A 27,382-nucleotide genomic window follows, 5' to 3' on the forward strand; every position below is an offset into this window, starting at 1 on the left:
CTTCATATCAGTGTCAGGTGAATGCAGTCAGACAGCAGAGAGGCAGAGGAAGCTGCCATCAGCTGCTGCACTTCTACTATCAGTCCACTAGATGGAGACATGGAGCAACATTTACATTCACTGATTCAACCTGAACAACAGGAAGTATTTTAGTTAGTTATTAATCTCTACAAGTGGATTATCTGCTCTATCAAAGATTAACTATATAATAATCCGACTGAATTAAACATATTTTAAAAATAACTTTATTTTATTTTGAAAGGAAGCAACAGGACTTTCTGACTTTAATGGTGGAGACCAGAGTTTGATTCCAGGAAATAAAACCAAGAATCAGTTTGTTCAGAGAAGAAAATAAATAAAACCAGCTGTGCAGCAGAGAACTTCAAACAGCAGATTTTAGTTTTTTAGCTAAAATCAGAAGTGAACATTTTCTCCAAACATCAGAGAGCAGAAACAAGCAGGAATATCCTGATGACAAAGTTCAAGTAGGAAACAAAGCAAACTTACAGTTTGTTCAAATTATCCAAAGAGTTGATGAAGAATATCTGAACAACAAGCTGAGACCCAACAGAACCACGGTAGATCCAGAGTGGTGCCACAAATAAACAGGTTAGTTTAAACTGAAAGTGTTATGAGGAGAAAAGAGCCCAGACTGGTCTGACTGGTCAGACTGACTGGGAGTCAGAGGAAAGTTATTCTGTTGACGTCTGAAGACAGGATCACTTCTCATAAATCTGGATCCGCTGTTATTCTGCTGATCCAGGTTCTGTTCAACACCAACTGAACCAGAACCTTTTTTAACTTGGAACCAACTGAACTCTTCATTAGTGGGGGTTTGTCTCCCTCTGCTGGTGAAACTCTTACCTGCATATTGTCTGGTTATTAATAACAGATTAAGTGATTTTTAAATGATCCAAATACAGCTCTTGAAAAAATTAAGAATCCTCTTAAAATGACCAGTTTCTCTGATTTTACTTTTTTATACATAAATGTTTGAGTAAAATGAAAATTTTTTTTTTTCTATGTTTAGGAGTTATTTATCTATTTTCAGTTAAAATTTAGATTATTTAGTTCATTTTTATTTGTTTATTTTCTAGTTGATTTATAGTTAGAATTTTTGTTTAATTTGTTATTTTAAATAAGTTCTTTGGTTAGTAATTCACTTAATTAGTTAATTAATTTCAGTTTGGGAAGTGGGTGTTTCACCGTATAAATAGGTCTTAGGCAGGCAAGTACAGAGGGGGGGAAAGAGGTGGGCTTGAGCCCCTGCCCTTTTTATCCTTTTTTTAAAAAAAAATATTTTTAATCTGTGTGTCAGAAGGCCTGTTTGTGCCCCTCAGCAACAACATTTAGCTAAATATAATAATTTAGTAAAAATAAACTAGTCTGGCTGCCCTCAGTCTAATAATGACTGTCAGAGCCTCCATGTTGTTCAGACTCCGGGTCCATGGTGAGGAGGAGGAGGATCTGTGTCCTCTAACTATCAAGTTATGGGCAAGAATATTTTTTCATGCACTGGTTTGTGAATAAAAACGTAGGTCTGATGTTGACGTTAGAAAAACTGTTTCTATTTATAGTTTCATAATCGTCCTTGCAATAGCGGGACAAAACCCGCCTCGCCACTAAACTCAGAAATGCTGCAGAGAAACTTCTGACTTTAACTTCATCATTCTGCTAAAGGCCCGGTTCACTACAGGCAGCTTGAGTCGGTCCACCGACAGATAGAAAGAATATCTGTCTTTATATCAGACATCCTGATATAAGACACGGTACCGACAGTCACCGCGAGTCGCAACGCAGATCAAAGCCCCGGTACCACCTGGTACCACCTGGTACCACCTGGTACCACCTGCTCTCTGTTCGCTCTGCTTCTCCTTAACGTTTCTACCAGGCGGGTTAAAGCCGCTGCTGACCGGATCTGGGCTGGAGGTTCTGGACTGTAAATAGAAGTTACTGCAGAACCTCAAGTGTTAAAGGAAGATTCGGCCCATTTAGAGTCACAAAATAAACATCAGAGAAAATATTATAGCAATAATTAGAACCGCAGCAAAAAGCCAAACATGCCACAATGAAAAGAATCAAAATGTCTCCAAAGCATCAGGGGGACAGACAGGGGCCACCAGGGGATTCCAGGTAGATTCCAGGTAGATTCCAGGTGGATCAGTCTGCAGCCAGGTTGTTCTAGAGGTTAAATAAATATTATTAGGGCTTTATTAGTAAAATGGCAGCAAATTAGCTTATTTCATAACTTCATAACCTTTGACCTTCTCTCCTCTGGTCTGTTTAACAGCTACAGTCTCAGATCAGCTCAGCCCTCCAGGACTGTCAGCAGCAGAAACAGAAACTTTATACCTGATGGGGAAAATATAGATTATATTTGCTTTGCATTTCCCCACATGATGGCAATGATACAGTAGGATCCAATTAGATTCTTGATTAATATGGGTTGTTGCTATGTTGTTGTACGAAGTTTTTGTTCAATGTGCCATTTTTTAAATTTGAGCCCCTGCTCCTCCATAGGTCTCTGCACGGCCCTGCTCATCGGCAACAAGCACCAAACTGTCATGTCTCTCATGAATAATCGAGAGTTTTTTTGTTTTTCTGCCAGGTAGAGAGAAATATGGGAATGTGAGATGAGAAAACGTTAGACCAACTGTCAATGATTTAACAGGAACTAAAAGGAAATCTTAAATATGAGATCAAAAAATGGACAAATGGGTAAATGTTCTTCCTGTAAAAATATATTCCATTGTTGAATATATGAAACCAAGTGAAACAATTAATTTAAAGTATTGCAAAAAAATAAAATGTAAGGTTTATTCTTTATGTTTAAATGAAACAAAAAACAGTGACTAAGATGATATTTGGAGGAGCTAAGATAAGATGTTAAATCTACAAACACTGTACCAAATATCAAACATGGCAGTGGCAGCATCATTCTGTGGGTCTGTTTTTCTGCCACTTTCATCCACTTTTATAAAGTGGATGAAATAATAAAGGATGATGCTTTTATATTCTTTAATATTACCTCAGCGAAGTTCCCAAATTGTGATTTAAAACACTCATAACCTTTGCATAAAGCTTCCTGATGTCAAGCTTGAAGAAGCATCCTTACCTGAAACCTAATAGAAATATGTGCACAATGTTTCAAAAGCAGTTCTGTTTAAATAAATAAATAAAGGTCCGGGTTTACCTCCAATGTATTTTTCCTTGCACATTTCATTTTGTTTCTCTGTATGTTCACTTAATCTTAATGTTTTTTATTTGTTTATATCACAGTTTAAAAGGTTTACTGTACCTGGAATCAGCATGTTTTAAAACATGTATTGGTGCTTTAAGAGGACAATGATCTCACACACACTTCTAAAGTGGTTTTGATATTAATACTTTACATAAGCAATAAGCTCTTGGAGAGCCATGAACTCTGATACTGAAAATATGCCGTTGTTTAATATGCCAGTGACGTTTACATTGGAATAAACCTATGTTGTCATCTGTACACGTTACCAGGCAACACCAGTTACCTTCAGGTGTCGTATGTTTCGTACAGCTGACAGTGTTGGACTGACCTGTTCCTGTTATTTTTACTAAATGACTAAAATGTCTGAAATATAGTCAAGTGTTTTTTTATTTCACATTTTTTTACAATAAAACCACAAACTTCATAGCATTTTATTTGGAAATTTATATAATAGACCAACTAAAGTTGGTGATTTTATACTTTTTTTTACTAGGAAACATAAAAAAATGTGTTATGCATTTTTGTATTCAGGCTCTTTAATACGTATATGATCCATGCATCTTAACTGTGAATAATAAATGTTAATCACTTATTTCTTTATTTTGGAAACTTGGTGTCAAAGCAATTTTCTGACTTTTCTTGCATGTCATTAAAAGTATTTGATTGGAAATGGTTTTAAATTTTTCATACAGGCATAAATAAGTAAATGTTTCATGTTTTATCTCTAAACTTTACCTTCAGTATAAATTATGTTTCGCCTTTAATTTCCACTTCTGCCTTAATGTTAAAGAGAGTTGCTGGTGTTACAGGAGCATGTTTTCTATAAGTTTATTCTGCCTCTTCAGCTCCACCAGTACGCATGAAACTTTTGCTGCAATTTGACGCGCATTAAAAATAAATGGTGAAGTTTTAATGATTTAAAAACATTTAAAATTGCATCCAGCCAGAGCCAGGGAGACGATCTGTACTTGGAAAGCTTTTGTTCATTTGAGCTTGGATCAAAGGTAAATGTTTCATACAGGGGAAAAAAACGTGATTTATAATTTATAAGGAAGTTGTGATTCATGCTGTGCTTTTATAATGTTTTCTACCATTTTGTCAGCTCTGAATCTCATGTTTTATGCCTATTTTTAACCTTTTTCTTATTCAGAGCACTTTGAAATGAAAGTTACAATCTTTCTGTAACTTTTACACCGTTAAACTTGCTATAGTAACTGTTTATTCTTGCAAGGAGTCTGTTTTTAAGCTACATTTGAGATGTACAAAATTAATAAGTAATAATTAGGTGCATTTTAAAATTGGTGTCTGAATTTTCTGGTTAGTTTTCTTAGTATGTATCATATTTCTATATATTTTTATCCTGATATATATTGATAGTGTTTACTGGTGGTTATATGAGTGTAATTTATTCAGGATTAAACTATATTAGTTGTTCTACCTTGTGCTTGTCTTTATTGATCTGTATTGTTCCTATAGTCATAATCCTGCTCTAGGAAGATGTTAAGATGTTCTGGTAAAGTTGTTTCATTCCCCAAATGACATATTTATGTTGCATTTAGCAAACAGAAATTGTTTTGGTTATCCTAACTTAATGACTTAATGTTTGAAAATGGCAACAACTTTTTATACAGTTTGTAAATATCTGGTTTCTACTGTACACTATCTATGGGTGAGTAAAAACCCAAATAACTCAAGATGTGGATCAGAAAAATCTGCCATGAATAGATCAAATTTGGTCTCAATGAATGTCAAAAAACCAAAAAAACATTTATTTAGACCAGAATTAATCACTTTATTTTGTACATTTAACATGATGCTACCATTATAAAGAATATTCCTTCAGAGTTAAAGAATTTCTGCTATTTTTTCTTTCAGTAAGTCTCTCCATGAGGATTAAAATATTGCAGCAGAGTTTCTGACAGGAGTTAGAAAGACGTCAGTACGCGCAGTCCCAAAGATCTTATACAATCTTATTTCAGCACTGCACATTGAATTAAATCCCCAAAAGCAGGACTGGAACCAGAACCCTCAAGTTTTTGCCTCTTATAGAACCAGCTTCAAGTTTAGATGGGAAGATATGAGCTTTGCTTCTAATTTTGCTCTAAAATTGTTCCCCAAAGCTGCTCTGTGTTCTCTCAGTGTGCCTTACTGCAGCCATTTCTGTGTTTATACTCACCCTCATACTGTTGGCTCTGTTTTTCTCTTCTTTCTTCCTGTGCCCTCTCTGCAACTGGTCCAAACAGACGGCGGCATCTTGTTTTTTTGGCTCACTTTCTGTGAGAAGTTTTAACTTTAGGGATGAAGTGAGAGCTAAACCAGGAATAGATCATTACAAGGTAAAAGACATAATCTATACCCAAGTTTTTAAGCACAGGCTTTATGCATGAGGCCCCTGAGCTCCATGTTGGCTAATGATGGCTAACTGTTTTCCTTACAGTACGACGGTTTCCGTGTAGCAAATGAAAACACACATTGAGGTAAGACAGCTTGGTTTATTGTACTGCACTGAAATGTTTAATTTGTACATTTTACTTGTGGTTTTGGGTCGGCTGTAGTTTTTGGTCTTTGCTGTTGTTGACATGTGATGCTAACTGAGCAAGTATTTGCTGATTTTAGGGGATTAAAATGGCTGAAAGCAGATTTTTAACGCAGTACTTTGATTTTATAATACAGGCATGTAAATAACGAATGCTTTGAAACATTTTCACGTTATGTTTTAACCTCAAACTGAAATGTTTGTCTTGGGATTTTATGTGATAGAGAAACAATGTAACACATAATTGTTGTGAGGTGGAAGAAAAGTAAAATAATGCTGTTGTTTTTTAATTATTTTGTTTTTGTTATGTATAAATAATCTGAAAAGTGTGTTGTGCATTTAGTTCAAATGGTTTCCAGGCATGCATAAATATGGAAAAACAAAGCAAAAATACAAAATATATTTTTCTTTATTTCTGTCCATCCTTTCATTCTAGTGTCTGCCCTTCTTTCTCATTTGTATTTTAACTTTTCTTCCTCTCTTCTTCCCTATGTGCCTTCACTGATTTTCTTTCTTGTTGTTTTGTTAGAAAAATGTGCAGCAACCTTGTTGACAGTTTAAAGTTTTTAGCTGCCTCTTTTCTTAGTCTTGCAAAGCTCTGTCCAATATTTCAATAAAATATATTTCAGTTTGTGGCTTTAAAGATTTGAATCTCCAGTCACTTGAGGAAACTGTATTAGTGATTAATATTTCTGCTCCAGAAATTAGATATTCCATTTTTAGTTCAATACATTTACTTTTTAATTGGTCACCAAATGATTTATAGAATAAATGTCGGCCAGTAAACGGGTCAAAATCCTTTAAAAAATAAAAATAGTATTACATCCAGTAACAGTACATTACAAAAAACACAAATTAAACACACCAATTTAATTCACATCAAAATTAATGCAGTAATCAACTTTGTAACAAACATTTCAAACAGATCCTCATAAAATCAGAATGTTCAGTAGATTGATTTTATTTTCTGAACTTTTTAAAGTTTTATTTTAAAAACTTAATAAAAACAGAAATGTTCAATCTCCCAAATGTAAGAACAATAATGACAATAGAATAATTCAGTTGAATTTAATTATTTTAAGCAGAACCAAGTATGATAAATAATGTAATCATTCACAAGTTCCCCAAATGTGAGCTTCTTTCAAAACGGAAAAGATTTCAATGAACTTCTAAACCATCATATTACTCCTGGGTAGAGACGCTCCCATCAGGGTTTTTCCTGCCGGTTCTGATCACCATGAGGTCCGATCACTGCCGATCACAGATACCGATCACTTGGATTGGCTGTTAATGTTTGGCTTTAGGTAGAAATGCTACTATGTGATCTGGCAAAATGGAGCCATAAAATCACCTCATTTAGACAAAAACATGTCCAATACTTGCAGGCTCATGGCTGATTGTTCTGGTTCTGATGGCTTGGTTCTGACCCAGTAGAGTAATTCAGCAGAACACAGGGAGGAGGCAGAGGAACTCCATTTGTTCTCTCAGATTATCTCATGTTAGGACATAGAGAAAGTTACATTAAAACTTTTTTAAAGTTTCCTCCTCAGTACCGCGTAGCGATGGTCCAACAAAGAATTATTGTGATGATTAATCAGGTTAAAAATTGGCTCATTCTGAAGATTTTTAACCATTTACACCTTTTTTATACAGTTTTATACATTAAAAGATACAAAAATAAACAGATAATTAAATCACTTGTTAGAATATATTTACAAAGTTTTTTCCATCTATTTTTAAACTTTCTAACTTCTTTTCTGCAGTTCCAGGGTGAGTCTTTCTTCATGACTCTTTAAGGAATGAGAAGCTCAGCTCAATGTTTTTATCCAACCTTGTTATTAATCAGTGAAATAAGTTGGAGGAGAGACGTTTGGTTCCTGTTGCAGCTCAGTGTTAATCTGGTTAATCTGAGAGATGAGCTCCAGTCTAACACTGCAGTGAGGATTAAAATCGGCCAGACAAGGTGAGGGACGGAGGAGAGGTCACCATCAGGAAGTTTGAACCTCTGCAACAAACTGCATTTTAATCACAACCAGCTGCTGATTTTACTGGGTTTTGCTTTTTCCACTTAAATCCTTTATTTTCCGGTTTGGGTTGAATCAGGTGTGGCCCACATTGGCGCTGTGGCGGGTCATATCCATGTTGGTTTATTCACTAAAAACAGGTTTAGCAGAGATGCAGCGATCAGACCTTTTCTGTCCAACACTGATCTCCAGTTTTCATTCTGCTCTGATCTTCCAGTTCCTGGGATTTTTCCTCCAAAGAGAAAAATGTTCTGCAGGTTCTGAGTTTCAGGTAGAAGTTCTGAATGAAACAGAAAATATGAAGATTTTCCCACTTTAGGCTTCAAAGTATTGACCTCTGACCTTCATGGGATGGGCATGTTTTACTTTAAATCAGGACTTTCTGAAAGGCAGAGTTGATGAAAAAATCTTTTTAATGCAAAAATTTAAATTTGAACAGGAAAAGAACAGAATGAGCAGCAAATGAACCAAATGCAGAAGAAAAATGTTTTTATTTAAAACACATGAAGAAAAACTGCAGCAAATTTACAAAAGGAAGATTTAATATTCAAATCTGACATGTTGAGAAAAATAGGAGCCGATAGAAACAGAAAATGATTAGTGATTGAGAAAAACTGATCAACATTTCAATGAAATCTGATGAATGAAAGGAAAAAATAAGAGAAACAACATCTTGATATTCAGTGTGAAGCTTTGACTTGAAACTGACAGGAAAACATGAGGATCCTGGAATAATCCTTGAATAATCCTGGAATTATTCCAGCTTCCAAATTTAAAGGTCTGGAAGAAGAAAACGTTTCCAAGGACTCAATCAGAATTGTTTTACCAAGAAATAGATTGTAGAGACTGAACTATCTGTTCAACAGTGAGAGAGTTTCTCTGACAGGAGGAAAATCTTTAGACTCTTTAGACTCAACTCAGCACAGAAACACTGAGGAACCAGAACTGATCCACAAGACCCCAAATCCAGGAATCAGAGGTTCAGTGAATGTGGTGTTGAAGGTGTGGAGGAGGATCAGTGAGTCAGAGGAAACTGTGTAGAAGGACAGAATGCCAGCAGGACAGTCCACATACACTGCTACTCTGTTAGAGACAGAGGAGGAGGAGAGACGAGTTTCTATCTTATTGTGCCTGACAGAGTAACCATCATCCGAGCATCTCAGACTCCAGGAATGATCATTATATCCAAACCAACAGTCTCCACTGTTTCCTTTCCTCCTGATTCTTCTGTAACTCACTGATATATAAACTCTTCCTCTCCAGTTAACCTCCCAGTAACAGCGACCAGTCAGACCAGTTCTACACAGCAGCTGATCCCAGTTATCAAATCTGTCTGGATGATCAGGATATGACTGAAGCTCCTTCACATGTGTCACCTTCCTGTTGTCTTCAGACAGTTTGAGGTATCTGTTCACTGTGTTTGTGTCGATGGTGAGTTGACAGGAATCTGATGGAGAGAACAAACACAATCCAGCTGCAGTTATTGATCATTTATTGACACTTTGATGATGACTCCTGAATGAGTGATGTGACAGTTTGAAGATGGTTGAATGTGAGCTGCTTTCTTGTCATGAATCAGATGAAAAACACACTTACACTTCCTCAGACCTGGTGTCAAGAATGGGACTCCAGCAGGCTCCACCCTGAAAGGAGGAGGGGGGTCAGACCATCAGTCTCCTTCAGCAGCAAACATGGACATTACATGTCTCTCAGACACACATTGTCCTCCACTGAGACAGGAACAGTCCAACATTTGGATTGCAAACTGCAGTGGATGTAGGAAGGACAGTTGGTGCTGCTGCAGCACAACTCATTTCTCCAAACACAGGAAAAGCTCCAACAGAGAGGAGAAAGGAAATCCCTCAGTAACAACCTGAAGAAACTCACTGAAGCCTAAAAGGACATCAGGAAACTAAGGAAACATTTCTGGAAGCTCAACCTGATTTAATAATCAGCATTAAAATACAATCAATCTAAACTCTGACACAACACCTGGATACCTGTTCCATCCACACTCCCACACACAGATGAAGGAATGAAACACTAAACAGCCCTGCTGCTGAAAACCTGCTGTGGCCTCACTGTAATATCCAGAAATACAAACATTAAAAAGGAGAAGCTGCATCACATTCAACAAAGAGTTCAACAAGAATCAAAGATTTGATCTCTGAGCTCAGACTCACAAACCAGGGAGAGGCTTCCATCATCACACACCTCTGACAAACACCTCCAACCTTTCAGCACTTCCTCTACCAACCAACACCACCAGGTGGCGCTGCTGCACACATTTACAATGAGACCAAGAAGAAGAAGCAGCATCCTGAATCCAGCAGCTGCAGTAATGGCTTGTGAAAGTGTCCAAGGAGCATCTGGAACCAGAACCAGCAGATCCAACAGTCCAGAGAGTCTTTGTTTGCATCTTTCCTCCCAGATTTCCAAGCTGCTCTGAGAGGGAAATGACATCATCATTCTACTCAGTGTTGTATAGTAACGAAGTAAAAACACTTCACTACTTTACTTAAGTATATTTTGGAGTACTTCATACTTTCCTCGAGTATGAAAATTTTTGATGACTTTCACTTTTACTTCACTATATTTCCGAACTTAATTGCGTACTTTTACTCCGATACATTTTCAATGTGCGGTTTAGTTACTCGTTACAAAAAAGCGAGAAAGAGAAACGCAAGTGTTTTGACCCCACCTACTGATTAGCAAGTAGCAAGTAGGCTACCGAACAAAGTCCGTAGCCTACTTGCCTGGGCTTGTTCATCACCTCCAATAGGATACACCTGTTTCGCTTCTCCCATTAAACACAAAGCAAGTCTCGCAATCAGCAGCAGTCACATGGAGGAGGAGACGGAGACCACAACGACTGCTGGTGGCTCCAGGGGAACCACCAGCTGGTGATGAGAGCCCATGGCCTTATTTAAACACAATATACTCTTTCGTGGGTGTTAAAGATTTGTCGTAGCGCATGCAGTTTATGTTATTCCTGCCCGAAGATGTGGAAATTCTATCTTACAAAAACTCCCCGTCCAACTTGAAGAAACACATCGAGGTAACGTCTTATGAAATGGTTATAATCCTCCTGTGTCAGTAACTATAGCTTGGTCTCTAGGCACTATTGAGAAATCTTGAGCATAACGTTACCTGTATAAATGAACTTTGTTTGGCATTGTTTCAGTTCCACACGTGGTGTATTTAGCTTAGGCTTAATGTTGACTGTAGCAGGCTACCTAGACTCCTCTGTTCAAGGGGGGACAGAAGCCATAGCGATAGCAATTTAGACTAAATTTAACTAATAATAATCAGTTGTAAAGCAGGTTAAGTTGACCTTGTGCTATAGGTAAAGCACCTAATTTTCTTAACTAAATGATGCCTGCAGGTATATCTATTAGCAGGATTAATTTTGCCTGCACTTGGTTGTGTACATTATTTTAAGTGTATTTGACAAGTTTACCAAAATATAAAAAATGTCATTCAAACTGCATTTGCATTGTTTTACTTTTTACTTGTACTTTTCATTACATTACTTGAGTACATCCATTTTTACAGTAATTTCCATACTTAAGTACAAGACGTTTCAGATACTTTAACTTTCCTCGATATGTTTTTCAGATTTGATGGTGAATTTTTGAAAGCTAGCAGTTCATGATATCAGGGAGGCAAAGGCGGCACCAGAATCATTGATTACTTTCAAACTAACCAACAAATCAAAAAGCGCAAAGCGACTTGGATGTAACTTGTAACGCAACGCTTTATAGAAATGTAGTGAAGTAGAAAGTACAGATACTGTAAAATGTAGTGGAGTAAAAGTTCCCACCATTAAATCTACTTACGTACAGAAACATGAAAAATGTCCTTAAGTTCAGTAACAAAGTTCTTGTCCCAACAACCAGGATCAGGTGAAGGACCTCTGCAGTCCCATGATGCTTCCTCTCCCTCTTCTAAACCATCTGATGGGCTGATATCATCCCTCTACTTTATCAATAAAATGTTTTTCTTTCTCTTATTACGATTCCATTATTTATCCTAAATGTGACGTCAGAGCTGTGGATCTGGAATCTGATTGGTCGGATGGATATTTCCCTGGTTTTCCAACATGAAGGGTCTCTGCCTTTTTCCAAGACGTTGGGAATTTTTCCCAAACTTTATTGAACAATCCCAAAAGCTTTCCCAACTACTGAAAACCTAAACACATTAGTCTTTTCTTGGATCTGTCTAAAAGGTCTTATTATTGTTTTTTAATTTCTACCACAGTCAACAGAGCACAATTCTGCTTTTTCACCATCATTCACTGCAATTCTTCATTTCCTCTGGAAAACAAGGGATTTCCATTCTCTCCTGATTCCTTTCATTCTTTGGATCATTTTCCAGATGTCGCCCCCTGGTGGAGATCAAACTACTAAATGGATGAAACTGTTAAAATTCTCACTTTCTTTCTTTGCCTCATGAATAGTTTTCTTCACTTTTTATGTAATTTATATTTTATTAAATCCTGAAAGTTGTGAGTTTTGTTTAAAATCTAAAGTTCTTTATTTTTCTCTCCCATAACTTTTAAACATCCATCTGACCAACATGGAGTTACTTTTCTTCTCATCTTTGCTTCTTGGGGCTGATTGGTCTGGAGCTCCATCACATATTGTTTTAAAGTCCTTTCTGCCATCAGTAGATCATCATGGAAATCTAACTGAACTTCTTTTATTAATTTAGTCAGAGTCCCTATTAAACTATTAAACCCATCCCACTCTTTAATTTTCCTTGTGAGCCGTTCTTAGTCTGGAGAATATTCCAGAAAACTGGGTAATGATCTCTGCCTCCAGATGAGGCGTCTAAATATTTAATTATCAAATTAAACATTCAGCTTCAAACTAAATGTTTCCCAGCAGACTCACTAAAGACATTTCTCCCTCTTCCTCCTCTATCAGACCTTCTCTGCTCCTGCAGCAGGTTCCTCCATACCTGAGAGCTTCCAGTCTCCAGTGTGGATCCTTCAGTCCAGCCGACAGCAGCTTCACTCCTGAGTCTCCTGGATGATTGTAGCTCAGGTCCAACTCTTTCAGATGGGAGGGGTTGGAGGTCAGAGCTGAGGCCAGAGAAGCACAGCCTTCCTCTGAGACCAAACAGCCTGATAAGCTGCAGACACACAATTCATCACATGATGAGAATATGAGAACATTGAGGTAGAACCCAAGGTCTGAACTGATCGCTTGCAGATGGATGGATGGATGGATGGATGGATGGATGGATGGATTTGCAACATGTCGAATAAATTAGAAAGCTAAGCAACTGCTGGGATCTGTAATAATGTGTCTTTTTGCTCCTAATGTAACAGAGTTACAAATGTGTTTCTTTGTTAAATTATTATTTCTTATTCATTTTATATTGAGAATTTGTGAATTTTATCTTATTCAGTTATTTTTATTTATTTTGTTGTTTTTGCCTGCGGGGGTCGCCCTTCTGCTCTCCGCCTCGTTTGTGTTTCCTGGGCTTCCGTAGTTTATTCCAGCCCTCGTAGCTCCTCTGCCCCCAAGGACCCAAGTACACCTCGCTGCAGCAAACAGAATGGGGCGGGGTCGGACAACTGTCAGTCTCATACCTTATATGGAAATGGTGGGGACGGACCACTGTCCTTCTCATACCTTATATGGAAATGGGACTATTTCATTCCGGAAATGAAGGGGGCGCTAGTAACACTATTTCCTGTACCGACCGTGTTATAATAATTATACTAATAATAACGTATTTTATTTGACAACGCCTTTTAAAACACCCAAGAAGACTTTCAACATTAAAAATACAAATTAAATAGTAAAGAAATGGCTACAAAACGTGATATGTCACGTGGTATGTCTGTCACGTGGTAAGTCACTTTTTTTATTTTCAAATCTTTATTAAATCTTTATTTAAACTTATATTAGTAACAAACAATCTAGAATAAGCAACAATAAGGAAACATTATGGAGATGTATTTATCTATCCTTACACCCAATCTATCTCAAACAAAAGTAATAAAACATGAATCAAATCAATATTTTGGAGACAAATGTACATTACATTAAGAGCACATTTATCCATCCATTAATTATCATGAATTATCCCTATAGTGGGTCATGAGGGCTGCTGACCCTGGACAGATCGCCAGTCCATCGCAGATTAAGAAAACAGATATAAACAAATGAAGTTCAAATAATATATTTTGATGTTGTGAATGGTATTCTTAAAATAAATAAGTTAAAATCTAAAATATAATAGCCTCTGGCTTATTAAGTAAGAACTAGATGGAAAAGAGGTTTGGTCAGTAAAACATTTAGTCAACAATTTTGGCCAACTTAGTACATCCATTCACAGGGCACTTTTGTTGTTTATTTGCCAAATATTTTTATTATTCACATTGTGAATATAATTTACAAACAAACCAAAGGACTTCTGAACTTCTAACAAGTGAAGTTCTGAAAACTAGAATATTTTTGGTTGCCGGTGACCTGGCTCAGCTATTATCATTGTTTACCATAATGTCTCATTGGAAACTTTTGCTATAAGGATCCAGTTCAACCAGTAAACTGATTGGTGTCCCATGTTGTTGCGCAACACCCCCCCCCTCCCTTCTGTCTCTGCTCTCTCACTCTCTACTTCCTCTTCTGAGAGGGGAGATGTGCTACCAGCTCTCCATCTAACGGGTTAATTGAGTTTCCTAAATCTGCCGGGATTTACCCTGTCCAGAACTGAAGTAAACTCTGTTTAAGCTGGTTTCGAGAAACGATTCACCTGATTTTTAACGGCCTACATCCAGGTGTCTCACCCTTCTTCCCTCTGTGAATTAGCCAGACTGAGCAGCCTACAGCCAACTAGTTTCACAGAGCACACCTGTTAACGGTCGCTCGTTCTCTTATTTTACAACTTGCATTTGTTATTGAACCAGGTAGGTTTTAGTGACTCGGGCGAGTCCCAAGGATGACGTTTTAAATTTGGGCTACCAGCAACTTAAAAACATTTTAAACTTTTTCCTCTCCAGAATCAAACATCACAGCTATTTTACAACCATCAAAGAACTTTAAGGTGACTCATTAACTGAATGTCCACAACATCTTTTAGATTTTCTTTATGCTAAATATTTTATTAGTAAGGCATTTTTGCAAGGGTCAGTACAGCTTAATTCAGTAGCAGAAATAATCAAATAAGTAAAATCAGTCATCTAGTCTGTCTTTCCCTACTGCTGACTGAGAACTAAAAAAAAAAGGAACCTTTGAGAGAGACGGACGGAGCTTGACGCCTCGAACCCCAGACCTGGCACGACGACGAAGAAGGTGCTGCAGCAGGAGGAAGACGCCGATCGATGAAGGCCAGGATCTCCGCAGGTCTGATGATGAAGAAGGTGTTGCAGCAGGAGGAAGATGTTGATCAGCGAAGGCAGGAATCTCTGTAGGTCTGATGAGCCTCCTCTCCGCATGGATGGTGAGGTCACACAGGACTTGGTGCTGGCAGGAAGGAAGGCACCAGTTCTTCTTCTTTGTCTTTGCCTTTGTCTTCATCTTTGTCTTTGGGGTCTGAACCCAGCCGATGAGAGAAGTGCGATTCGAAGCCACAGGTTGTGGGGCTGACGGGTTGGTCCCCATGGCCGGACAGTCTTCGGCTCCGTGGCCCCGGCTCTTCTTCAGCTGCAGAGTTCTTTGTCCATCTCTTGGCTCGAAGCTGCCCGGAGGATCCAACGAACGGTTCCTCTTTTGCACCCACCTTATATAGGGTTTATCCACCCTTTTGGTGCGTTTTCATTGGCTGTCTGCTTAGACAGATGACCTCACATCCATCACTGTCCTTCAGACATTATGTCCTGATGTCTGTGCTGATGTCTCAGAGTTGCTCAACCTCCTGTCTCCGTTGTCTGCACAACCTTTCACCTACTCTCTAAATAAGGCGTTGATCATCTCTGCTCTCCTGTTAGTTCCTTGCCTTTCACCTTTCACCTACTCTCTACCTCCAACATATCAGTGATGTTTAATTGCAGTTACACCTTTTACACCATTTCAAGTTAATGTCAAAATCACATTTATATCACTTTTATTTTCTTTAGCTTCTCTGATTTTAGCATTCATTTATAATTTTATAACCATAACTTATATCACATTTATTTTCTTCAGCTTCTCTGATTTATCATTCATTTATGATTTTATAACCATAACTTATTAATTATCCTTATTATAATCCTAATGTGAGTTATTACAGATGTTTTTCTGAAAAGAAACCAAAAGAATAATACATGATTCTAATTATTTACTACTAAAGTTACAGTTACTTGTTTTCCTTGTAAGTGTTCCCACAAATATAAGTGTAAGTATTATTACAAGTAAACCAATATTAATATAAGTATTTTACTTTGAATCTTATCAAATTACTCAAAAATGTTTAGATTTCATTCTTTAAAACTTTACCTTTGAAATAAAGAATAGTCTCAGCTATTTTTATAAATCTGCAGGCTGGAACTTACTTCCTCTTTTTCCAGGAAACCTGCGTTTCCTGTTTAATGACTCTCTCTGACTGACTATGATTTCTTATGATTAAATAGAGAAAAGTAGAATTAAAGCAAAGCTTGCATGAGACAAAAACAACACACACAACTAGATTTATTTTATTGACACTTAAGTCTACTGTTGGGCCTAGATATCACTTGAGTGATTCATTTTAAAGATAACTTTATTTATTATTACTGTTAAACTAACTTTATTGACACTTAAGTCTACTGTTGGGCCTTGATGTCACTTGAGTGATTCATTTTAAAGATAACTTTATTTATTATTACTGTTAAACTAAAATCTCCAGCATGGGGAAGTGGGATGAGCTCGGATTTTCTTGACACCCCCTCCACGAGGTCAGACCTTTCACATGCTGGGAGTCCATCACCCTCCTGCAGTTCGCCGTCCTCATCCCCTGGAAAGAGAAGAGGTTCGTCTGGGATGTGAAGATGCAGATTCTTCATCCTCAGTTGTCACAGAGGGCTCAGTGTAGTCATCAAAACTCCACTTCTCTTGACACCCCCTCCTTGGAGTTTTGATTTCCCCCATGAGGTGATGAATGTCGAAGAAAACTTGGATCGCTCTGATTCTTCTACAGGAACCTTCGCTGGATGAACTGTCAGTTCTTCAGGATGTGGGATGGTTCTTTAGGGAAGATGGGCTGAGACAGAAGGCCTCAAAAAAAAAAAAACTCTGGCTGTTCAGCAGAGCAAAGCAAAAAGCATAAGCATCATGACGCTTTATCCGTAATCATGATCCTTTTCCATTTTAATCCATCAGGTTGTGACAGGAGTTCTTCTTTAGCATAGTCCAATTTCTTCACGGCCCTCCCAGTCCAAAGCCTTGAAGTTGTTCTTTGAACGGCAACCTTCCTGTAATAGTGGCCAGTCTACTGTAGGATGGCATGGTGCTTGATTCTCTGGCCATCGTCTCGTAATGTTCTGGTTCGCTGTAGCTAAGAACTGGCTTGAGCACTGCTTCCTCATGGACCCCTTTCTTCATCAGTAGTACTGTGTTGAAGTTCAGTACTTGCTTTACAAAAACTCGGGCGTTGAATCTCAGCTTGATCCCCGTAGCTGCAGGCCGATCTTGAGCTTTAATCCAAACTCTCTGCCCTGTTTTCAGTGACACTTTGAGCTGCAACTTCCCTTTTTCTTCTCTGAGCAAAAAGGAGAAGTGTCTTCGCCTCCCTGCTTTCTGTGACGTGAACGGAGTTCCTCTGCAGGGGAAGACCTGCTCTTCTAGCAGTTGTCACTGTGTTCATCAGCACCAAGAGGTACTTCTCACCTCTCTTTCCTGTTGTCCCCATTGGTTCTGCTACATCCATGCAGACTGAACCCCATGGGACTGTGCTCTTGATGAACAAACCTTCCATCCGCTGTCCTGGGTGCCCTGGGTAGCTGTGCAGAAAGTTGATGCAGTTCTGTTGAGGTCTCCTCCTTTTCCAAACGATCTGGACGGCCGGCTTCCTCCGGTTTCTTCCCCAGATTTTCCTCCTCGAAGTGATCATCCATCACTCCGTCTCTCTGTCGGTTCGAGTTGTCTATCCCCCAAAGCCTCTCTTTAGCCTTCAAGCAGGGATGGGTCTAGACTATGTTGGCTACTAGCTTCACTGTCTGGATCCGGTCATTTATCCTCAGTAGAAGCTTTCCCTCACCTGTATGCCATACAGTTACTGCAAGGGTTGTGACTGACGGCCTTATCAGTCACCATTAACTCTATTCCCTAAGAGTTAACAAACCAAGTGAGCTATTCAGATCCTCACATCTGTTTTCACTGACTTGGTATCTTTGGGGCCCGCCTACTCAGTTGTGCGCCGCCCCACATTGGGCGCCACTTGTTGTTGCGCAACACCCCCCCCCTCCCTTCTGTCTCTGCTCTCTCACTCTCTACTTCCTCTTCTGAGAGGGGAGATGTGCTACCAGCTCTCCATCTAACGGGTTAATTGAGTTTCCTAAATCTGCCGGGATTTACCCTGTCCAGAACTGAAGTAAACTCTGTTTAAGCTGGTTTCGAGAAACGATTCACCTGATTTTTAACGGCCTACATCCAGGTGTCTCACCCTTCTTCCCTCTGTGAATTAGCCAGACTGAGCAGCCTACAGCCAACTAGTTTCACAGAGCACACCTGTTAACGGTCGCTCGTTCTCTTATTTTACAACTTGCATTTGTTATTGAACCAGGTAGGTTTTAGTGACTCGGGCGAGTCCCAAGGATGACGTTTTAAATTTGGGCTACCAGCAACTTAAAAACATTTTAAACTTTTTCCTCTCCAGAATCAAACATCACAGCTATTTTACAACCATCAAAGAACTTTAAGGTGACTCATTAACTGAATGTCCACAACATCTTTTAGATTTTCTTTATGCTAAATATTTTATTAGTAAGGCATTTTTGCAAGGGTCAGTACAGCTTAATTCAGTAGCAGAAATAATCAAATAAGTAAAATCAGTCATCTAGTCTGTCTTTCCCTACTGCTGACTGAGAACTAAAAAAAAAAGGAACCTTTGAGAGAGACGGACGGAGCTTGACGCCTCGAACCCCAGACCTGGCACGACGACGAAGAAGGTGCTGCAGCAGGAGGAAGACGCCGATCGATGAAGGCCAGGATCTCCGCAGGTCTGATGATGAAGAAGGTGTTGCAGCAGGAGGAAGATGTTGATCAGCGAAGGCAGGAATCTCTGTAGGTCTGATGAGCCTCCTCTCCGCATGGATGGTGAGGTCACACAGGACTTGGTGCTGGCAGGAAGGAAGGCACCAGTTCTTCTTCTTTGTCTTTGCCTTTGTCTTCATCTTTGTCTTTGGGGTCTGAACCCAGCCGATGAGAGAAGTGCGATTCGAAGCCACAGGTTGTGGGGCTGACGGGTTGGTCCCCATGGCCGGACAGTCTTCGGCTCCGTGGCCCCGGCTCTTCTTCAGCTGCAGAGTTCTTTGTCCATCTCTTGGCTCGAAGCTGCCCGGAGGATCCAACGAACGGTTCCTCTTTTGCACCCACCTTATATAGGGTTTATCCACCCTTTTGGTGCGTTTTCATTGGCTGTCTGCTTAGACAGATGACCTCACATCCATCACTGTCCTTCAGACATTATGTCCTGATGTCTGTGCTGATGTCTCAGAGTTGCTCAACCTCCTGTCTCCGTTGTCTGCACAACCTTTCACCTACTCTCTAAATAAGGCGTTGATCATCTCTGCTCTCCTGTTAGTTCCTTGCCTTTCACCTTTCACCTACTCTCTACCTCCAACATATCAGTGATGTTTAATTGCAGTTACACCTTTTACACCATTTCAAGTTAATGTCAAAATCACATTTATATCACTTTTATTTTCTTTAGCTTCTCTGATTTTAGCATTCATTTATAATTTTATAACCATAACTTATATCACATTTATTTTCTTCAGCTTCTCTGATTTATCATTCATTTATGATTTTATAACCATAACTTATTAATTATCCTTATTATAATCCTAATGTGAGTTATTACAGATGTTTTTCTGAAAAGAAACCAAAAGAATAATACATGATTCTAATTATTTACTACTAAAGTTACAGTTACTTGTTTTCCTTGTAAGTGTTCCCACAAATATAAGTGTAAGTATTATTACAAGTAAACCAATATTAATATAAGTATTTTACTTTGAATCTTATCAAATTACTCAAAAATGTTTAGATTTCATTCTTTAAAACTTTACCTTTGAAATAAAGAATAGTCTCAGCTATTTTTATAAATCTGCAGGCTGGAACTTACTTCCTCTTTTTCCAGGAAACCTGCGTTTCCTGTTTAATGACTCTCTCTGACTGACTATGATTTCTTATGATTAAATAGAGAAAAGTAGAATTAAAGCAAAGCTTGCATGAGACAAAAACAACACACACAACTAGATTTATTTTATTGACACTTAAGTCTACTGTTGGGCCTAGATATCACTTGAGTGATTCATTTTAAAGATAACTTTATTTATTATTACTGTTAAACTAACTTTATTGACACTTAAGTCTACTGTTGGGCCTTGATGTCACTTGAGTGATTCATTTTAAAGATAACTTTATTTATTATTACTGTTAAACTAAAATCTCCAGCATGGGGAAGTGGGATGAGCTCGGATTTTCTTGACACCCACTATTCCATTTAGAAATTCAATTCTATCAATTGCAATCGATTCATAAAATAAAGACCTTAAATATCCAATTGTTGCAAAACCCAAAGTGATTCATTTAAAACTTTAAACGTAGCTTCAACCTGGAAAGACTCACACAGAAAGTAGGTTTTAGAAAGTTTATTTGACAAGAAATAATCTTTGGGGCTCGGACCCCGGCAGTAGACACTGCACTGGTAACTGCCAGAGAGAATGATCTTTGTTCTATATGAAAACCTTTTTGAATAAAGTCACTGGTTACATAAATTAAACCAATGTGTAATTTCTAACTATAACTGTCTTCATCTCACCTGCTCAGCCAATCACCTGATCAGGTGTCTCCATCCCAGCCTAACGGCGCCGGGCTCATCTCTCTTCATAAAGTCAGGATACCTTTAGTCTTATGTTTGTATTATGACTTTGTAACCGAACAATATGTTTCTGTATGTGCTTACTTTATTACAAAAAACCCAACAGTTGATTCTGTTAAAACATAAACAACTTAGCTGTATGTCAGGTTTGTAAAGAAAATTTGTATTGATTCCAGTCATTGTTCAAAAAGTATAGGAAACATTGTATTTACACATATAAAATATTGCAAGTTATTAGCTTTGCTTGCATTTAAAATTTTTAAAACAAGGTTATCCTATTGTTAAATAACGCTTTTACAATATATTTACAACTAGTTTTTTGGTTCTACTCTCTCCAACAAATTACAGCCACAATGTAACTTTGTGTGGAAACGGCACCATTTCTATGAAAACTAAATAATACAAATCAACTGAGCTACAACAAAAGGAACATTCAAAAATGTAAATAATATTGAAAGAACACATTATTAAAAAGGATGACTGCACAAGTCAAAAGGCAAATATTCTTTAGCAGAAATGATTTAAAATGGCATGTCACAAAAAAAACGAACAATGTGTGACAACTGAAATGTGTGAAAGACAGTGGAAAGCAACTAATATTCTCCTTGCATTCAGTATTGACAGTCAGTGCAGTGTCCAGGTCGGCCATCGCAGTAGTAACCAGGGTACTCTCCTCGTCTTCCATTGCCGGTGAAGCCCACAGTCTTTATATTATCGGTTGCAGGAAAAACACGTTACAACCACAAAAGGAATCCGGTTTTCTGCCTTGAATGTTTTTGAAAATTTGCCCCAGTTGATCTCACCTGTTAATGAAAAATCGATTTCATGTAGTTGAAATCTAATTTCACATGTTTTAGGTGAAAAAAGTCAAAGGTCCTTACCATCCAGCCAAGCAAAGTGAGTCTTCTTCCTGAAAACTGGCTCAGACTCAACGGCTTCAAAGCACTTGCAGGTCAATGCCAAGGTGAGGTAAGCTGAGTCTCCCTGTGCCGGTATCACCTCCTGGAGAACAGCTTCAAGAACATTCAGAGGCATCTGAAAATAAAAAAAAAACAAACAAAATAAAAAATCACATTGCACATTATGATCAGTAAAACAGTAGTTAATAATAGCCATTTCACCAAATACTTTGTTACTCTTACTAGTGTAGTTTATTGCAGTTACTTACTAAAACTATATTGAAGTAGTGCTACTCATCATTAGAGTATCACATCTGGGTACTACACCCAACTATAATGGCAGCTGTTAGTTTATAAAATATATTAGACTTTCCAGAAATTTAACATTGGTGTACAAAACATATTTAAAAAGATTAACCTTTAAAAATAAAAGAAAAACACTAGAAAACTGGTAAGTATGTAAAACATATTTTATATTTTTCAAGTGTAGTTATACATACTGTTATGTTGAACCATAGCAGTTTGTGCTAAATGGTTCTGTAGCTTGTATTAGCAAAGGAAACAGCAATATTTATGTTCATGTTGCAAATAGATACGTGGATCTGTATAATGAAAATAAAAAACAAAGTTTGAGCATAAAATACATTTCTCAATTATACATGTTATCTACTTTTCTATTTTTATCTAATTGTGCCCAGCGGGATAATAATTAGCTATGCTACATGCTAAAATTAGCCTTCCCCTGTATGAATTACGAATTTCACTAGTTTACAGCTGTTAATTATATTTTCAACCTAATCTAGAAAAGCGTATTGATTTACTATGTGAAAAAATGTTAAGAAGATAAAAATACCTTTTGTTGACTTTGTGAGTTTTGCATTGTTGATCGTGTGCCGAACACCAGTGGAAGAACCTCTCAAACTTCTTTCTTTCTTTCTTCTTCCTTTCCTCTTAACTCCGCGTCTTAAGGTATTTATACTAGTGATTATGAAAATAGCGCCCCCTTCATTTCCGGAATGCAATAGTCCCATTTCCAAATAAGGTATGGGACTGACGGAAAGGTCCGTCCCCGCCCCTTTCTGTTTGCTGCAGCGAGGTCCTTGGAGAAGGACCTCGCTGCAGCAAACAGAATGGGGTCCCATACCTTATTTGGAAATTGGACTATTGCATTCCGGAAATGAAGGGGGCGCTATTTTCATAATCACTAGTATAAATACCTTAAGACGCGGAGTTAAGAGGAACAGAAGAAGAAAGAAAGAAGTTTGAGAGGTTCTTCCGCTGGTGTTCGGCACACGATCAACAATGCAAAACTCACAAAGTCAACAAAAGGTATTTTTACCTTCTTAAATTTTTTCACATAGTAAATCAATACGCTTTTCTAGATTAGGTTGAAAATATAATTAAGAGCTAGTGAAATTCGTAATTCATACAGGGGAAGGCTAATTTTAGCATGTAGCATAGCTAATTATTATCCCGCAGGGCACCATTAGATAAAAATAGAAAAGTAGATAACATGTATAATTGAGAAATGTATTTTATGCTCAAACTGTTTTTTATTTTCATTATACAGATCCACGTATCTATTTGCAACATGAACATAAATATTGCTGTTCCCTTTGCTCATACAAGCTACAGAACCATTTAGCACAAACTGCTATGGTTCAACATAACGGTATGTAAAACTACACTTGAAAAAGTTTTCTAGTGTTTCTAGTGTTTCTCTTTTATTTTTAAAGGTTGATCTTTTTTAAATATGTTTTGTACACCAATGTTAAATTTCTGGAAAGTCTAATATATTTTATAAACTAACAGCAGCCATTATAGTTGGGTGTAGTACCCAGATGTGATACTCTAATGACGAGTAGCACTACTTCAATATAGTTTTAGTAAGTAACTGCAATAAACTACACAAGTAAGAGTAACAAAGTATTTGGTGAAATGGCTATTATTAACTACTGTTTTACTGATCATAATGTGCAATGTGATTTTTTATTTTGTTTGTTTTTTTGTTTTTTTCAGATGCCTCTGAATGTTCTTGAAGCTGTTCTCCAGGAGGTGGCGCTAGCACAGGGAGACTCAGCTTACCTCACCTTGGCATTGACCTGCAGGTGCTTTGAAGCCGTTGAGTCTGAGCCAGTTTTCAGGAAGAAGACTCACTTTGCTTGGCTGGATGGTAAGGACCTTTGACTTTTTTCACCTAAAACATGTGAAATTAGATTTCAACTACATGAAATCGATTTTTCATTAACAGGTGAGATCAACTGGGGAAAATTTTCAAAAAATGTAAATTAATGTAATGTACATTTGTCTCCAAAATATTGATTTGATTCATGTTTTATTACTTTTGTTTGAGATAGATAGGGTGTAAGGATAGATAAATACATCTCCATAATGTTTCCTTATTGTTGCTTATTCTAGATTGTTTGTTACTAATATAATTTTAAATAAAGATTTAATAAAGATTTGAAAATAAAAAAAGTGACTTACCACGTGACAGACATACCACGTGACATATCATGTTTTGTAGCCATTTCTTTACTATTTAATTTGTATTTTTAATGTTGAAAGTCTTCTTGGGTGTTTTAAAAGGCGTTGTCAAATAAAATACGTTATATTAGTATAATTATTATAACACGGTCGGTACAGGAAATAGTGTCACTAGCGCCCCCTTCAATTCCGGAATGAAATAGTCCCATTTCCATATAAGGTATGAGACTGACAGTGGTCCGTCCCCCCCATTTCCATATAAGGTATGAGACGGACAGTTGTCCGTCCCCGCCCCATTCTGTTTGCTGCAGCGAGGTGTACTTGCCCCCTTTTCCCTCAGGTTGTTCTGCGCTGCTGTGGGTAAGTCAGAGGAAAGTTCGCTGCTGAGATATGTTTGTTTTTCTGTATGGATGTTGTTCATGTTGAGGTCTTTACCATATGTTGTTTATTATTGTTTGTTAGTGTGTTATTTTGCAGTTTTGACCGTCATTGTGGTTTTTTTTATAAACAGTTTTATTATAATTTCCTTTTTATTTTGGCGCGAACGACCGGTGCTAGTCCAGCACAGCTCGGTTGAACATTGTTTTTATTTCCACATTTTTAGAGTCGGAGTGCAGGGAGAAGGAGTTGAGGAGGTTGTTCATTTGTTTTCCCTTCTTCCCCCAGGTATGTGTTTTTATTTTTAATTTATACTTTTTATCTCTGTTTATTTAACTCTGTCCCACTGTATTGTGTTGTTGTGGCCACCAGGTGGCGTTTTTCTCCTCTTGTTTTTAGTTTACGATTTTTGTGAGAAGATTTCTTTTTTTTGTTAACTTTTGTTAAGTCTGAGAGAAAAAAAAAAGTTAGCTGAGAGCGTTGTTCTGCGCTGCTGTGGAGTCGGAGTGCAGGGAGAAGGAGTTGAGGAGGTTGTTCATTTGTTTTCCCTTCTTCCCCCAGAATAAAAAAATGAAATATCTGGTTGAGACCCACCTGAACGACTTCTGAGACTCATTGATACCATCTGTTACAGTGGTGCCGTGACCCTTTGGATCTACAGATCAGCTCGACGCTCTTCGCCGTGGTTGCTGTGCACCTGACCTGATCTGCAGTTCGGGATCCTTTTGTGGTCAGGTCAATAAGAGACTTGGAATTACAACACTTTCTTTTACGATCACTGAGTAAATACAAAAAGAAAAAAGAAAAGAAAAAAAAATATTTTATGGTGTGCTACTTTTTTTAATCCAATTTAAGTGATTGTTCTGCTTCGGTATTTTTCTTTGATTGGAAACAATACTGTGGTGCCTTTTATGGTTACAGGTAACTGGTGTGTCAGAGATGGATCAGTTTACTACTCCTAAATTACCTAACGGTCGGGGTGTGTGGTTCAGCCGTACTGCTGACAGTGGAGATGTAGGACATTCAAAACTCACATATGATGCTAGTGCAGAATCAGGGCTAGGTCAGAGCCAAAGTTGTACTGCTATTGATGGGTTCATGAGGGAGAATCCCCCTACTTCCACACCCTGCAGTGATGTTGATGCCCTTCATCACCTTACAGACATGGTTGGCCAGTTAGGTGCACAAATTGGTGAATCAATTGTTTCTAAACTAATGTCAGCTGGTGTTGTAAATATGAACAGTGAACCTCAGCCTTCTTGTGTCACTCAGAACTCACGTGGTGACAGTGAAAGACATGACCCATCTCATTTGACAGTCCATGTTAGACCTGATAGGGTACTTCAGACATACACAGGTGACCACACTGACAAATGCTCAATCCGTGACTGGATTGACTTGACTAGAATGCACCTCAGAAAACAAGACATACCTACCTGTGGTCAAGGAGAGGAAATCATGTGCCACTTAATGGGCAAGGCAAAGGATGTGGTGCAGATTGCATTGCGCAGTGATCCTTCACTTGATGTTACAAAGAATCCTGAACTGATATATGATGTTCTTCTCCATTACTTCAGTGAAACCCCATCATGCCTCCCCCTCGCCGATTTCTATGCTACTCTGCCCAGACACAGGGAGAACCCTGTTGATTATTGGATAAGACTAAACAAGGCAGCAGACTTAGCTCTTGAGGGTCAGCGTAAGCGTGGGAAACAGACGGAAAGCATGAATGATGAAGTGGCTCTCATGTTCGTCAAACACTGCCCTGACCCGGAGTTATCCTGCATTTTGAAGTGCAAGCCAGCTCGTGAGTGGACTTCACGTGATGTTCAGTTAAGGATTGATGACTACCAGAGAGAGTTGAGGGCAGCTAGCAGAGCAACTGGTGTTCCACAGCTAAGAAGCCAGGTTGCTGCCATCAGCCCAGAGCTGCCTACCCCGGTGTCACCTGGTCTGGCAGCTTATGAGCCTTGTTACTCTCCTCCTAGCTCATTACTTTCACCCTCCTTTCTCCAATCTCAGCATCATTCTTCGTGCCAGTCTCCAGCAGTTTCCTGTCAGGGTGGTCTCCAGGATACTAGAAGCAAAGACTCAGTGCCAGTTGTTACACAACATATTCAGCAATCAGAGGAGAGGCTTCTCACTCGAATGGTCGACATGTTTCAGCAAATGATGGAGAGAATGCAGCAACGCAATACTTTTCATCCTACCCGGGGTGGGAGGTTCCAGCGTGCGCCTCGTGAACAAAGCAACAGAGTGGCAGGTTGCAAAGTCTGTAATGACTCAAGTCACACCACTACTTCGCACTGTATGTCTGAGAGGCTGTGTTTTGTCTGTTTTGCCCCTGGCCACACCAAACTGAACTGCCCCATGAAGAATCCTTCCCAGTCCCAGTCGGAGGGAAACTAAAGGACCTGTATTCGGAGGGAGGCAGTGCAGGTCACACTAACGACTCCCAAACTGATGACATGTCAGATGCTGAGACTGTGTACACTTCAGAGAAGAACTCATGCAGTAGCTCAGGAGCTGTTATTTATCAGAATATTCACAGAGTTAGCAGCAGTAACAGTCTTTTCTACACTTCTGTGAACGTGGGTTGGACATTTAAAATGGGCGGAATGCTGGACAGTGGTTCAATGGCCTGCAGCATCAGTGAAGCAGCTGAAATGAAGCTGAAAGAAGCTGGAGTGTTAACTGACCAAAACATAACTGATGTGGATGTGGTTCTTGTTGGATGTGGCGGACTTCGTGTTAAGCCTAAATGTGCTTTTGATGTGGAGATGGAAGTGTATGGCTGTAAAAT

The 27,382-nt window shown here is 38.4% G+C and overlaps 1 protein-coding gene across 1 annotated transcript in view; it reads right to left on the reverse strand.

Annotated features, from left to right (window-relative positions):
- Positions 1 to 8,368: 8,368 nt before the first annotated feature.
- LOC111609498 (NLR family CARD domain-containing protein 3-like) overlaps positions 8,369 to 27,382 on the reverse strand; it is a gene marked incomplete at its 5' end in the record, with an annotated part of 45,214 nt that continues 26,200 nt past the window's right edge. The window contains 3 exons of the mRNA XM_023338247.1: positions 8,369 to 9,248; positions 9,398 to 9,444; positions 12,764 to 12,937. Of these exons, the coding sequence (XP_023194015.1) occupies positions 8,719 to 9,248; positions 9,398 to 9,444; positions 12,764 to 12,937 (751 nt within the window). The remainder of the gene's footprint in view (positions 9,249 to 9,397; positions 9,445 to 12,763; positions 12,938 to 27,382) is intronic.

Source organism: Xiphophorus maculatus, chromosome 8 (genome assembly GCF_002775205.1).
Source record: "Xiphophorus maculatus strain JP 163 A chromosome 8, X_maculatus-5.0-male, whole genome shotgun sequence".
NCBI classification, from domain to species: Eukaryota; Metazoa; Chordata; class Actinopteri; order Cyprinodontiformes; family Poeciliidae; genus Xiphophorus; species Xiphophorus maculatus.